This window comes from Amblyomma mixtum, chromosome 1 (genome assembly GCF_055824585.1).
Source record: "Amblyomma mixtum isolate Tamu chromosome 1, ASM5582458v1, whole genome shotgun sequence".
Lineage (NCBI taxonomy): Eukaryota > Metazoa > Arthropoda > Arachnida > Ixodida > Ixodidae > Amblyomma > Amblyomma mixtum.
The window spans coordinates 79,982,695-79,996,853 of record NC_143012.1 but is presented as its reverse complement, the minus strand read 5'-3'; the positions used below and the strand labels follow the sequence as shown (position 1 = coordinate 79,996,853).

Sequence of the window (14,159 nt, the reverse complement as noted above, 5' to 3'; positions counted from 1 at the left end):
GCGTAGTAAGGCTGATGATGATGATCAGCTTTATATGAGGAGTTTTCTTTCTTCCTTCCTTTCTTCCTTGATCTAGGTCTTGAGTGAACACGCGGAAATAGCCAATGCCGTGGCTGACCTGGACAGGGTGCTGGTGGAGGCAGTCCGTCGCCGCCTTGCCAATCACAGCATGGTCTGCCACCTGTGCACCCCCAAGCATCGCTCCGGCCCGGCCGATGTTTCAGAGTGCAACCACGCGTCCGTGGCGGTGCTCTTCTCTGGCGGCCTGGATTCCATGGTCATCGCCGCACTGTGCGCCAGGTGGGTGCGTCATTTGTTTGTTTGTTTCAGTACCACAGGTGCCGCTCATTTCTTTTAAGGCGAAAGCCTTTAAGCACTCATACTCGTGGCCATGACTCTGTCTGCCCCTTCATTATATCGAAAGTGAAAGTCATAACTAGTCATTACTAGTCACAAGTCATGACTAACTAGTCATTAACCAGTCGTCAACTAGTCATGTTGGAGGCTAGCTTGCAACAGGGAAAGCCTTTAATGGCTCATACTCATGGCCATGACTGTCTGTTACATCTGAAGTGAGTCATAACTAGTCATTACCAGTCACAAGTCATGGTGAACTAGTCGTTAACCAGTCGTCAATTAGTCATGTTAGAGGCTAGCTTGCAACAGGGAAAGCCTTTAATGGCTCATACTCACGGCCATGACTCTGTCTGTCCCTCCGTTATATCGGAAGTGAAAGTCATAATTAGTCATTACCAGTCAAGTCATGACTAACTAGTCATTAGCCCGTCGTCAACTAGTCATGTTGGAGGCTAGCTTGCAACAGGGGTTCTGACTGATGACATATGCACCTTCAATTGCATGCTTTAAGGCACTGTTGAGGTGTCCACCCAGATGTCAAGATTTGAGAGCTACAGCCCCCTTTCTTTTCCTCAAAACACATGCTTTTGTGTTCCTCCCTGTAAGGAAACTTAAGTGCCCTCAGAATTTTTTGTTTTATCAGGATACTGAATTGAAAGATGATGTATATTCAAATAAAAGTCTCTGTGTGAATTTAACATCTTTCAATTCCATGATGATAAGACATGGGCATTAGCCAAGAGCACTGCTGGAATTGTGTGCAAGTTCCAGAGCCGACCGGACGTGTAGCAAGCCAATCAAAACCTCATTAAATTTGTTTCAGGTATTCAGAAGGCACAGGAAGTCAAGTGTCAACAAGGATGGGTACAATTCACTTGTTGAACGTCGATTTGCTCTGCCCACCAAGCTCGCTGAGACCTCTGTTGAGCAAAAATTCAGGGGGCACTTTGTTGACCTAAAGTGCGGTGAGGCGAAAGCCTTAAGCGCGGTGTTGCTGCTTGTGTCACTGATGAGTGGTTAAGGTGTTAGGCTTCGCCTCTAAGAGTGGAACGCGACAGCGTCTTGCAACGCTGCCAGGGAGTCCACAGAACGCCATCGCCCGTTCGGCCCTTGGTTTTTGAGGAAAGGAAATGTATCTGTCTTGCACACCTCAGTGGACACCTGAACTTCCTAGGGAAGGGAGGAAGATGGGAGTGAACCAAGACTTTATTCACTAGACAAACCATCGCACTGGCATGGTGGAGTGGTTAACGTGCTCATCTCGCACTCTGGAGACCCTGGTTCGATTCCCCAACTCGACCAATTTCCTACTCAGTTTTATTTACTTATCTAGTCAGACTAGAAAGGTTAATTAGGCTAGTTGGTTAATTAACTAATTAACTAAACTCAGTCCCACTTAGATGGAGCATCACTGTACCGTCCCTTTAATTGGTTGTTTGGTTACTAGCCAAAGTACAATTGTCCCCGTTTGAAATTCGCCCACTGTGACGTCACGACCATTTCGACCATTTGAAAAGCATGACATTTCTGTTGACAACTCCTGCTTACAATTGATAGCAGGAGTTAATAGAAGTTAGTTAGTTAGCCTTAATAGAAGTTTTTCGTTCATTCATTCATCGGATCTGTCTTTTTGGGTTGCAGGCTGCTGCCAAAGCGGTGCCCCATAGACCTGCTGAACGTGGCCTTTGAGCACCAGGTGCACATGATTGACAGCCAGAGCAAGACCAAGCGGTGGTTCAAGTCCTTTGAGGCCCCCGACCGCATCAGCGCCAGGCTGGGGCTCGACGAGCTCTGCACGGTGTTTCCCGACCGTGCCTGGAACCTGGTTGAGGTCGGTGGTGTCTTTTTGTGGTGGCAGTACAGTAAAGCACCGCCGTAGTAAACTTGTATGCAGTAAAAATTAAAAAACAACAAAAATGGGTGTAGTGCATTGGACTGTTTCAGCGAAGGTGAAGTAAAATTTTTAAAAATACGTAAGGCTTTTCGAGACTTACAGATGGTGTCGGCGGCGTTGTAATACCATTGTTGGTGGAAATTTTAAGGCAGGTGAATCCTGCTAACTAGCAATTTGGTTGACTAATTATTAATAGTTAACTTCTTCAACTATTGTAGTTAGGTGCGTGGTGGCAACAGGAGATTTGTAGCTTGTTGTTGTTAATAGCCATGTCACTGCTCAGATTAGGCTCACTGTGCAAATGTGTTCAAATTATGCGGAGTTTGAATTAACAAGAGCCTGCTGTATAGTGAAACTACGGGCTCATTTCAACTTGTATATACATGGCTATGCATTTCCGTTTGTCTGTATACATCTGTAATAAAGGAGTGGCTGTAGCAAGTGAGATGGCCATCTGATATGTACACCTTCAAGGCTTCAGCTGAAGTGATCAGTGGCCTTTCAAGAGCTAGTGGAGTTTGGCAGGACAGTGCAAATATCACGAGTCTCTGCAGGATAGCTGCGTACGAAATGCTCTGGAGCAAGTTTTTAGCCACCAAACGTGGCCTGAATTGCTGCTGCTTGTAAAAAGCAGTACAAGCATAATGGCCGCTTGGAGATGTCTTTGTGGCAACGTACATTCGAGAGCAAAGGTGGTGTATACGTCACCAATAACTTATGCTGGTGCAAGCAACTGTTGCTGGTGCAAATGCAGTATAATCGCTGCTTCTTTATTCATTGTCATTTAAGCACTTTCGTGAGGCTGGCTTTTTGCATTCTAGTGAATTAGAAGGATGAAGCAGCAATTATAGTATCGCAGTCTTTTGTCACGTCCCATATGATCTATACTAAACTTTAATGTCACAGCCATCATTCGGCTGTTGGAACCAAAACGATATGAGGGAAGAAATTCAGTTATATTTAGTAAGTTATAGGTGAATACCACATGGTGATCCATATGATCCATATATACCGGTATCTTGCACATCATTACAAATAAGAAAACACACAACCAAAAAGTTGGTGTCTATACTCCCGGCCTTGCAGCTGTGGATGAGGGGGCACCAGTGTTGATGGGCATCGTGTGCTGACAGTGGCCTTGTGATGTCTTTTCCAGATTGACGTAACCAAAGGAGAGCTGCAGTTTGAGCGGTGAGTCCTAATTTCTGGGAGTGCTCCAGTGTATTTCGAGTCATTTTCTTTTTCCCCTAGAATGGGGGTGGGAACGTGATGGGAATTACTCTTTGTTAAGAACATTTAGTTCATTCAACACACCTTTGAGATTTTTCCTTTGTGTGTAATCCTGGCAGTTACTCTGCGTTTTGGAATTTCACTCAACTCAGTAAATCTAGTTTGTTTATTGAATACCCAGTTTTCCCCATGTTGATTTTCCCCAATGTCATATATGGCTTACCCCCCATATATCACTTTGTTTACAAGCAGTGCAGTGTTTGAGCCAGGGGAGTAGTTGTGTAGTCGATTTTGTTTATTTGTTCACTCGTTCAGATTACCTCCAAAGACACATACACAGTGCACGGCAGTGGGAGTGGGGGGGGGTCAAATCACACAAATCTACTAAGACTGGTCGATAAGTAAAAATTTTTAAAAAGCAGGCAAATTCTATAAACTACTAATACTAGCTGGGCAGCTAGGTATAGACTGATTAACAGGTAATATTATTAACGTTACAGTGTTATTAACACAGATTAACAATGTACTTGTTAACAGGACAGCCCACTTCAGTGCAGAAGCATTACTTCTTTCTGTGTGCTGATCATGTTGACTGACACTGCCTCTGTGTGAAAAGAAACGACTTTAAGCGGTCTCTGACCGGTGGTAATGCAGTGCCAGCCACATTCACAAGTTGATCTACCCCCTGGAGACAGTCCTGGACGACAGCCTGGGCTGCGCCCTCTGGTTCGCTGCCCGGGGGAGGGGAATGGTCGCAAACAGAACTGGTCTGGCTGCTGCTGCTGCCACCTACGAGAGCCCAGCCAGGGTGAGCTTAGGCTGATGTGTGACCAGCTGCCTTGGCATTTGTGGCATGCAAGACTGGGGTGGATAGTCGAGTGCGATAAAAAGGAGAATTGTGCATGCTCACATTCCCAAGCCGCACAGGTAATTGGCCCAGTATTGGAAACATATTGGCAAAAGCCGGCCCTATAAAGGACCAGAGTGGAGCCATTGACCCAATATTGGAAACATTGGCAAAAACCGGCCCTATAAAGGACCAGAGTGGAGCCATTGACCAGTATTGGAAACATATTGGCAAAAACCAGCCCTATAAAGGACCAGAGTGGAGCCATTGACCCAGTATTGGAAACATATTGGCAAAAGCCGGCCCTATAAAGGACCAGAGTGGAGCCATTGACCCAATATTGGAAACATATTGGCAAAAGCCGGTCCTATAAAGGACCAGAGTGGAGCCATTGACCAGTATTGGAAACATATTGGCAAAAACCGGTTCTATAAAGGACCATAGTGGAGCCATTGACCCAGTATTGGAAACATATTGGCAAAAACCGGCCCTATAAAGGACCAGAGTGGAGCCATTGACCCAGTATTGGAAACATATTGGCAAAAACCGGCCCTATAAAGGACCAGAGTGGAGCCATTGACCCAGTATTGGAAACATATTGGCAAAAGCCGGCCCTATAAAGGACCAGAGTGGAGCCATTGACCCAGTATTGGAAACATATTGGCAAAAGCCGGCCCTATAAAGGACCAGAGTGGAGCCATTGACCCAGTATTTGGAAACATATTGGCAAAAGCCGGCCCTATAAAGGACCAGAGTGGAGCCATTGACCCAGTATTGGAAACATATTGGCAAAAGCCGGCCCTATAAAGGACCAGAGTGGAGCCATTGACCCAGTATTGGAAACATATTGGCAAAAACCGGCCCTATAAAGGACCAGAGTGGAGCCATTGACCCAGTATTGGAAACATATTGGCAAAAGCCGGCCCTATAAAGGACCAGAGTGGAGCCATTGACCCAGTATTGGAAACATATTGGCAAAAGCCAGCCTTATAAAGGACCAGAGTGGAGCCATTGACCCAATATTGGAAACATTGGCAAAGACCGACCCTATAAAGGACCAGAGTGGAGCCATTGACCAGTATTGGAAACATATTGGCAAAATCCGGCCCTATAAAGGACCAGAGCGGAGCCATTGACCCAATATTGGAAACATATTGGCAAAAGCCAGCCCTATAAAGGACCAGAGTAGAGCCATTGACCCAATATCGGAAACATATTGGCAAAAGCCGGCCCTATAAAGGACCAGAGTGGAGCCATTGACCCAATATTGGAAACATATTCGCAAAAGCTGGCCCTATAAAGGACCAGAGTAAAGCCATCTATTTCCAGTATTGAGCCAATTATGTGTGCTGCTTGGGATGCCAGTGTAGTTTCTGTAGCTGTTGACAGAGGGCAGCACACTTTCAGCGCGCCCACCTTGCTGGCCCCGAGGAGAACGGGAGAAAATTGGTCATGCTCTTTGTGGTGAGGCTGATAATGATGATTATAGTAGTTTGATTTTTAATATTGCCGAGGCAGCTTGGCCACAAGTGCACCATGGCTAACATGTTTGATCTGGACAGGGGGGAAGGGGTAGAAGCCCGTTTTCCCAACTGTTTCATCTTGTTCGCTTTAAAAGGTCTTTGTTGTATCGTGGTGCAGTCCGCCAGTTTCGTGATAGTTGATGGCATTGGACAGCCAAAACGAGATAGGCTAACATGTTTGATCTGGACAGGAGGGAACGGGTAGAAGCCCATTTTCCCCAACCGTTTCATCTTGTTCGCTTTAAAATCTGTTTGTTCTATCATGGTGCGATCCGATGATTTTGTGATAAGTTGATGGCATTGGACACCTGCAGCGAGATGAAACAAATATGCTGAACACCAGCCTTGAATGTCAGGTGTGCATTTTTTACATGAGGTTAAGAAGAGAGAGAGAGTGTAACTTCTCAGTGGCAAAAGTGGAAGGTGAGTTCATTTGCAAGTTGGTTCATTATGCGAGTAAACATGGTATTTCGTACATTTTTTTTTTTTTCGCTGCGCTGCTGATGTCGCCTTTTGATGGATGAATGATGCTTGGCCAATAGCTTGAGTTGAGCGCATGCTTTTGAGATGTTGTATATGGGTGCACCTACTCAGACGTTCACGACACAGTAATCGTCTTGCACATTTTATTCTGCTCCATGCTCATGAGTTGTAGTACGTAGGTCAGTTTAGCCTTTTCCCAATGTGAAAAATTCTTTTTTTTTCATATTTTTTACCTGTTTTTTTATTATTATTACTGTGCTCCAAAATACACATTTGCAGCAGTGGCACCATGCTCCACTAAAACCTTCTTGCCAACGGTCTTTCAAGTTCAGTTCAGTTCAAGAGGGCTTTCAGGGCCACATTTTTGGGAATGTAGTGAATGGAAATGGGAATCATTGCCTAAGGGATGTACAATCAGTGCATGGAACTAGCTTTTTATATTCCTGTGGGCACTTCTCAAATGCTTGCTCACAGTATTGTTTTGCACATGGACATCATGTTGCTTCTGGCTAAGAGGGCTCAGGCAACCTAAACAGAGAGACTGAATGTGGCATCAGTGCTTGAATATATCTGGAGCTTTCAGGTATTTAAAGGTCTTTCCAAGCAACCTACATGTTACAGCTGCTAGCTGAGATCAGCTTCAGTCAAACCTCAGTAATGTGTGCCATCTAGGAGTCACGAAAATTTGATTGTCTGAAAGCCAGAATAGTGAGCGGCTGGGGTGAATGACATTGAAATGAAATGTCATCTTCACCAAGTCTTTTTATTGTAATTCATGTCAAAAATACATGTAGTAATCGTGGCCTTCTTGACCTCCACTGTATGCTTTTATGCGTGAAGACATTTATAGACAGAAGTTAAAGCTCAACTGACTTGGCGGAGCAAAAGGCCCATTGGCCTTTTTCATTATTCCCAGCTCATCCAACTGTGAATGTGTGTCGTACAGCATAGTAATTACCGTGCATACACATACCCAACAGTCACTTATGACTCCGCAACACCGCGGTAGCCTTCATGGGCTTTAGTCAAGACTAAGTGATCGGTGTCAGAATAATGCACATCAACTCCACCGGCCAGTTTGTTTGGCTGAGCATTGTAAACAGTTCACGTTATGTGAGTTTCCTTCTTCTAATAAATGGAAGTGAAGTATAACAAGTTACTGTTGTATTAATCTTCTTTTTGAAGGCTTTATTGGAGTGGCTATAAGCTGTCTGTGATGACCTCTTGACCACTAGTGAAGATGCCTGTAGAGCCTAGGTAGGTAGCGGTAGAAACAATGTAGTGATTCTGATGCAACTAGTAGCTGCATTGGACTTCTTCTATGAGCATGTTTTGAACAGTGGCCCAAGAAACGTTACATTATTTGCCAGTTTCTTCAGGTTAGTGACACTACATACTAGCGCTGCGCTCTCAAGCAATTGCTCTGAAATGCACAGGTTCCTTAGTGATATGAAAAAAAACATTACAAAAGTACTCACACTAGAATGCACAGGACACATGCCCACAGGCACAGCTGAGTCAGTGCCTGCCTTGTGCATTTGTTCTAGTGGTGTCATTTTTCTGCACAGTTTATTGTTGTCTTGAGCATAGATAAACTCTCCTTCAGCAACATCCCTTAATTGACATAGTCCAATTCCTACAGTACTCATCTTGTCATAGAGCCAGAAATTGTGGAAGGCCTTAGCAAACTGCAAGAGTTCTTAGACACCAGGAATGTCTCCTCAACGGGTCCACAGAAACCCATGTCATTACCCTTGCCCTATTTCTTTGCACTGTGGTGATGTTATAACTCCACGTGGAAACCTCACTATGTTGAGGGGGGACACTGGTCTTGAAAAAAAAATTTTTATTAATGAAGTCACAGTTACGAAATCTTCAGGGAATATGTATTTTTCTGTGCCGATTCTAAATATGTCATTTAATTTCATGTAAAACAATTCCTTGAGCACTTATGCACTTTTTATGCCAGTATTTTGCGGAGAGTTCTGATTAAAATTTGCTGCGGGAAACTCGCTGAAATGTATGCCATTGGGTTCTCTTGACACCAAGGAATACAATAAGGGTGAAATTGTCTTCCTGCCTATCATAGAACTTATGTTATAGAGTTTTGAAGTTGTCGCTTCACAAATGAGAAGGAAAGTGTGTATTCCTGTTTCTGAAGTGGCAGCTTCAGTACCCTATAACTGAAGTTCTATGATAGCCAGGATGATAATTTCACCCTTATTGTATTCCTTGGTGTGAAGAGAACCCAATGGCATACATTTCAGTGAGTTTCCTGCAACAAATTTTCTTCAAAACTCTCCGCAGAATACTTGCATAAAAAGTGCATAAGTGCTCAAGGAATTGTTTTACACAAAATTAAATGGCATATCTAGAATCAGCGCACAAAAATACATGTGCCTTGAAAATTTCATAACTATGACTAAATTAATAAAATTTTCTTTTCAAGACCAGTTTGAGTGGTGAGCTTTGCCTGTGGCAAAGAACTGCAGTGCCTGTTCTCTCGTTCACCCGCAGGTTGTCTTCCTCGGAATGGGTGCAGATGAGCAGTTGGGCGGCTATTCAAGGCACATGGTGAAGTACAAGTACGTGCTGTTTCTTCACTTCTTGCCTTTTAACTGCAGCAAGAAGTCACTTGAGTTTGTTCCTCACGTGGAAGTGAACATCTTTAAATTGATATCTGTATAATGGGAAAGGTTATGTAAATGGAGCGCATCAATCACAATCATTGTTATTCTGACAAGCAATCCACACAGGTGTGTCTTATGCATTGTGGCACTGCAGAGCAGAGGACTTGACGGATGTGTGGCTCTTTTAAGGTGATGATTAACTAGTTGGTAATCTTGTGTGGTCAGAATGGGGCACAGCATTACATCTGGAATCGTAACCATGTTCACGTGTGAACAATGCAGAGTTCATGCTGATAAAGTAAAGCAAGGCAGAGTGATAACGCAAGAATTTGTAACTAAGTGTAAATTTTGCATTCTGACTCCAGTCAGCTACAGGTGACGTAGCAGCATAAAATGTCTCCCCCCTTTCTTTTTTCCCCTCCTTTAGGAATTTTGGCTGGCAGGGACTTGTGGACGAAATCTCCATGGAGCTGAACAGGATAGCTCACCGGAACTTGGGCAGGGATGATCGGTAAGATGCTGCTGTCATCTTACCAACGTCTCTCGGTCATGAACCGTTCATTCGGAATATTTTTTCTGAGCGAGGTCCCACTATTTGTTGGAGACCAGATGGCCATCTATTCTTTAAACTGCTTCCCATAGCATGCCTTGATTCGGGCCTTGGTTTGCATTGTTTGAAAGTTTTTGTAGCTTTTTTTTATGCTGAGGAAGACCTCTTTAATAAGGGTTAATGAAGGTTTTATGCTTTCTTTTTACAGAAGGATTATGCACTTTGTTTTTTGTTTTTGTAATGGTGGCCTTTCACACTAGTTAAGTTTCACACTGGTTAACTATTTAGGTGAGCGTAACTTAGTAAGCATGCAGCTTTTTAGATTTTTACAGGGCATCGTTGGTGTAAAATTTGCAGATGATGTTGGTACCAGGGTACATCATGAATTGGGTGTTGGGTGCTGGTTTTAGCGGCCCATAAGCATCTAAGGCTATCATGCACCATACTCAGGGACATCATTAATGATGATGTGGTGATAGGCGAGAGAATGATCTTAGGGCACAAAGGCAACTTACATACATCATAAGGGTGCAGACACCAAAGTTGTCACGTAAAGTTTTCTTCAAACAGTCAGGAGATTAATTAGATGCAGCGAAACTCCAGTGTGCCGTGCATGCAGTGATTGATGTATGATAACTCCGGAACTACAAAACATAGAATGCATTAGGTAATTGGTATTGCCGCACCTTTTTTTTTTGCCCCGTGGTTTGTTCATTCTTAGCTGAGATACTTGCATTACCTTCATGGTCAGGCATTTTAGACATGTGAAGTACCCTATAAACTACTTTTCATCTCTTCTAGCATTGTGTCCGACCACGGTAGAGAAGCCAGGTTTCCCTTCCTGGACCGAGACGTTGTCAATTTCTTAAACAAGGTGCCAATTTGGATGAAGGTGAGCGGGCTGGCATTTGACAGTCAATTTGTTCAGTACCGTTTTACTGTGAAAGCGCTACTTCACTAGCAATCCTGAAAAAGCAATGTCTGTCTGAAGCCTCTCAGGTACCTGCTGAAATAAATATTGTGCGACTGGGTTTTGAACAGATCAGCGGACACTGCACGAGAGCACTATGTACGCCACAGCCGATCACACCTGGGGTTAAACTACAACACACACTCACGCTATGCATTGCGCATCCACGTCTTCATCAACTTCCATCTGTGCGCAAAAGTCATAAAAGGAAAGGAAATGCACATAACCGGCTCTGGGTCAGCGGACACCTCAGTCACGCTTTGAGGTACGGCATATTGTCGATTATAAGTCGACCTCCCAACTCGCGGCCCCTTTTGGGCAAAAAAAAGTTAGACTCCAAATTTAGGTCGACGCTGCCACACCCCACGGTCCTAGCTCGCCCAAAAAGTTTTTTCAGAAGGCCGAGTCATAGAGAAACGTTTATTCGTTCACGAGACATCTCTGACTCGTCGTCGCTTGTGAGGACACAGTCGCGATCATCATCTTATGAGCCACTGCTGGTTTGTCGATAACAAGTTGCTATCGTATTAAAACAAACCTTTGGTGCATATCTCAGTTAAATTCATTTTTTAAGCAGATCCACTTTCGCACCGTGTCGGACAACTATTACGGAATTACGAGCGCACGGGGCGTGATATTAGCCGTGACTTGTTCGAAATTACTTTTGACCTCGCATACAGGCCGACTTTAAGACTTTGCATATAAGTCGACTCCGATTATAAGTCAACTCCCCAACTTTGGAAGGACATTTAAAAAAAAAAAATTCAGGGGGGCACTTTGTTGACCTAAAGTGCGGTGAGGCGAAAGCCTTAAACGCGATGTTGCTGCTTGTGTCACTGAAGCGTTGTTAAGATGTTAGGCTTCGCCTCTAAGAGTGAAACGCGACAGCGTCTTGCAGCGCTGTCAGGGAGTCCATAGAACGCCGTTGGCCGTTCGGCTCTACGCCTTGCTCGTCGGTAAATTGGTTTTTGAAGAAAGGAAATGCATCTGTCTCGCATATCTCGGTGGACGCCTAAACCTCGACCTAACAGGAAGGGAGGAAGATGGGAGTGAACGAAGGCACCGTATACACCGTATTAGAGGTGCCTTTGTTCATTCCAAACCATAGAGCTGGCATGGCGGAGTGGTTAGCATGCTCGTCTCGCACTTTGGAGATGGGGGTTCAATTCCCGAACTCGAACCATTTCCTACTCGGTTTTATTTATTTATCTGGCCTGACTAGAAAGGTTAATTAGGCTAATTGGGTAATGAAGCAATTAACTAAACTCAGTCCCAATTACTTGGAGCATCACTACACCATTTCTTTAATTGGTTGCATGGCTTTAATTGGTTGCATGGTTACTAGCCAAAGTACAATTAGCCCCATTTGAAAATCGCGCACTGTGACGTGACGACCCTTTCGACCAACTGAAAAGCGTGACATTTCTGTCGACAATCCCTGCTTACAACGATGAGGCATTAAAGGCTTCTGCCTTAAAAAACGTCGACTTATGCGCGGCAATATATGGTACATGGCAGTGTCCAGATGCAAAAAAACCTTGCTTTCGCACAAGCACAAGTATTTCGTGCTTAGCAATGCTAAATTGCCAGCCATTTTTTTGTTGCTTCTGAGAGCTAACAGGGAGTGCATGCCCGTGCATGTGCAGGTCAACCCCAACCTCCCGAGAGGCATTGGAGACAAGATGCTGCTGCGCACGCTGGCTGCCAGCCTGGGCCTCGAAGACGCTGCCTGCCGGCCCAAGCGGGCCATGCAGTTTGGCTCACGCGTCGTGCACGCCGAGGAAGACCGCGCCAAGGGGGGGGACATCTGCAAGAAGCTGATGGACGTGAGTGTGGTTGTCCGCTGCCGAATTTTGCCATTGTATGCCAAATTGTTGCCATTGTAGTTGAGCCATCTGTGCAGCTCGTATGCTGTTTTACTTTGTGTGTTGTCACATGTGCTTAATGTAACATTGCGTTATTTTTTTGTTCTGTTGTCTCATGCAGATTGACCTAGGATCTGTTCCCGACAGTGAAAGAGCTTACTGGAAAGCATAGTAAGTGTTTCTCTGTGCACCTGGTTGGGTGGTGAGACGTCCATAATCGCAGCATAATGGGGCCAAGTTTGTGTGGAACATGGGTGCTCCTAGCAGTAAAGAGTGTTCATAATTCTTGTGGCTGCAAATAAATGGTCACAAAAGTTCAGTGGTAATCGCAGGTACCGAATCTTGAGGAACTGAACTTGGGGACCAACGTGCCTTCTTTCTGTTGCCACTGTGACTGTGTGGGGAATCGTCCACTTCAAGCACCTTTAGTGCAATAATCATGCCAGATGGCGATCCATTTTTTCGTCTTTCTGGGCACCGTAACTCGACTAGAAAGTGCACTCAGAGCTCCAGCCAAAAAGGCCAGGCTTCCACAGCTCTTTTGAGCTATCTCTCCCTCAAGGAATGATGTCGCTTTTTTTTTATCTTATGTTCATGCTGCCGTACCAAGTGAATCACTACAAAACACCAAATTGCAAGTTGCGCCATGCAAAGAAGCTGGTAGTTGCCATTTTGCTCAAGTTAAGGGAGGCCGCCGCGGTGGCTCAGTGGTTATGGTGCTTGGCTGCTGACCCGAAAGACGCGGGTTCGATCCCGGCCGCGGCGGCTAGAATTTCTTTGGAGGAGAAATTCTAGAGGCCCGTGTACTGTGCGATGTCAGTGCCTTTTAAAGAACCCAGGTGGTCGAAATTTCCGGAGCCCTCCACTACGGCGTCTCTCATAGCTTTAGTCACTTTGGGACGTTAAACCCCATAAACCAAACCAAGTTAAGGAAGGCAGCAAACTGATTAGTCTTGTTTCCTAACAGTAGAATAATTTGGGTAAATCCTGCACACGACTGCAGTCAGCCATTAATTTAGTGAAAGTTTAACATTTTCTACGAAAACTGCTCTTTTTGTTATAGGAGAATATACAACCAATGCTTGGTAAAGATGGTCACGGCCCTTATGTTTCCAAAAAGCTGCAGTCAAATTAAAAAGCAAGCAAAGCCAGCCACGGTTCTCCTGGTGCAACTGCCAAACTAGATCTGCCGAACTAGATGTAACCTGCACTCACAAACCTCTCAGCTTTTTTTTTCTTATTTTTTTGCATTCTCTTTACACAATGCAACTCAGTGACAGAAACCTGTTTACCACTTGTTGCTGTAGTGTAGCACTACTAGAGTTCATGATAACCAAATTTTGTCTTTGCATTGTGTATTTGGGAAACCAAAAAGACGTCACAAAACTATTCAGCTTACCTGAGAATTCGGTTTGCCAGAGGTCGCCCTAAAGAGAGCCCACAGTGTCAGTACCGTCAGTCTTTTTTTTTTTTTTTGAATATGGAACAAGCTAGGGTTTGTAATGTGAAGGGCTCCGGAAATTTCGACCCCAGGTGGTCGTCATTTCCGGAGCCCTCCACTACGGCGTCTCTCATAGCCTTAGTTGCTTTGGGACGTTAAACCCCATAAACCTAAACCTAAACCATTCAAGTTGGAATGTGCGTGTGACAACAAAACTGCCTCTCTGCTTTGCCTTCATGCAGAGGACTGTCGGAAGACGTCGCAGCTAAGCCCCCGAGTTCCTTGTGGACCCGTACTGTGATATCCAGCAGATGCATCATCCTCAGAATCGGCATTTGCTACTCTAAATTATAGACACATGCACATCAT

At 44.6% G+C, this 14,159-nt stretch overlaps 1 protein-coding gene across 2 annotated transcripts in view; it reads left to right on the top strand.

Annotated features, from left to right (window-relative positions):
- Window positions 1–14,159, top strand: part of LOC149366893 (asparagine synthetase domain-containing protein 1) — a 35,496-nt gene extending 21,337 nt beyond the window's left edge. Inside the window, exons 6-15 of one of the 2 annotated variants that reach the window (XM_089552947.1) lie at window positions 77–300; window positions 1,999–2,188; window positions 3,408–3,442; window positions 4,136–4,289; window positions 8,852–8,919; window positions 9,392–9,475; window positions 10,316–10,406; window positions 12,131–12,310; window positions 12,471–12,520; window positions 14,033–14,159. In XM_089552947.1, coding sequence (XP_089409073.1) covers window positions 77–300; window positions 1,999–2,188; window positions 3,408–3,442; window positions 4,136–4,289; window positions 8,852–8,919; window positions 9,392–9,475; window positions 10,316–10,406; window positions 12,131–12,310; window positions 12,471–12,520; window position 14,033 — 1,077 coding nt within the window. In that variant the 3' untranslated portion in view covers window positions 14,034–14,159. Of the gene's footprint in view, window positions 1–76; window positions 301–1,998; window positions 2,189–3,407; window positions 3,443–4,135; window positions 4,290–8,851; window positions 8,920–9,391; window positions 9,476–10,315; window positions 10,407–12,130; window positions 12,311–12,470; window positions 12,522–14,032 lie in introns of those variants that run through there. The other variant, XM_089552958.1, reaches the window with a different exon arrangement.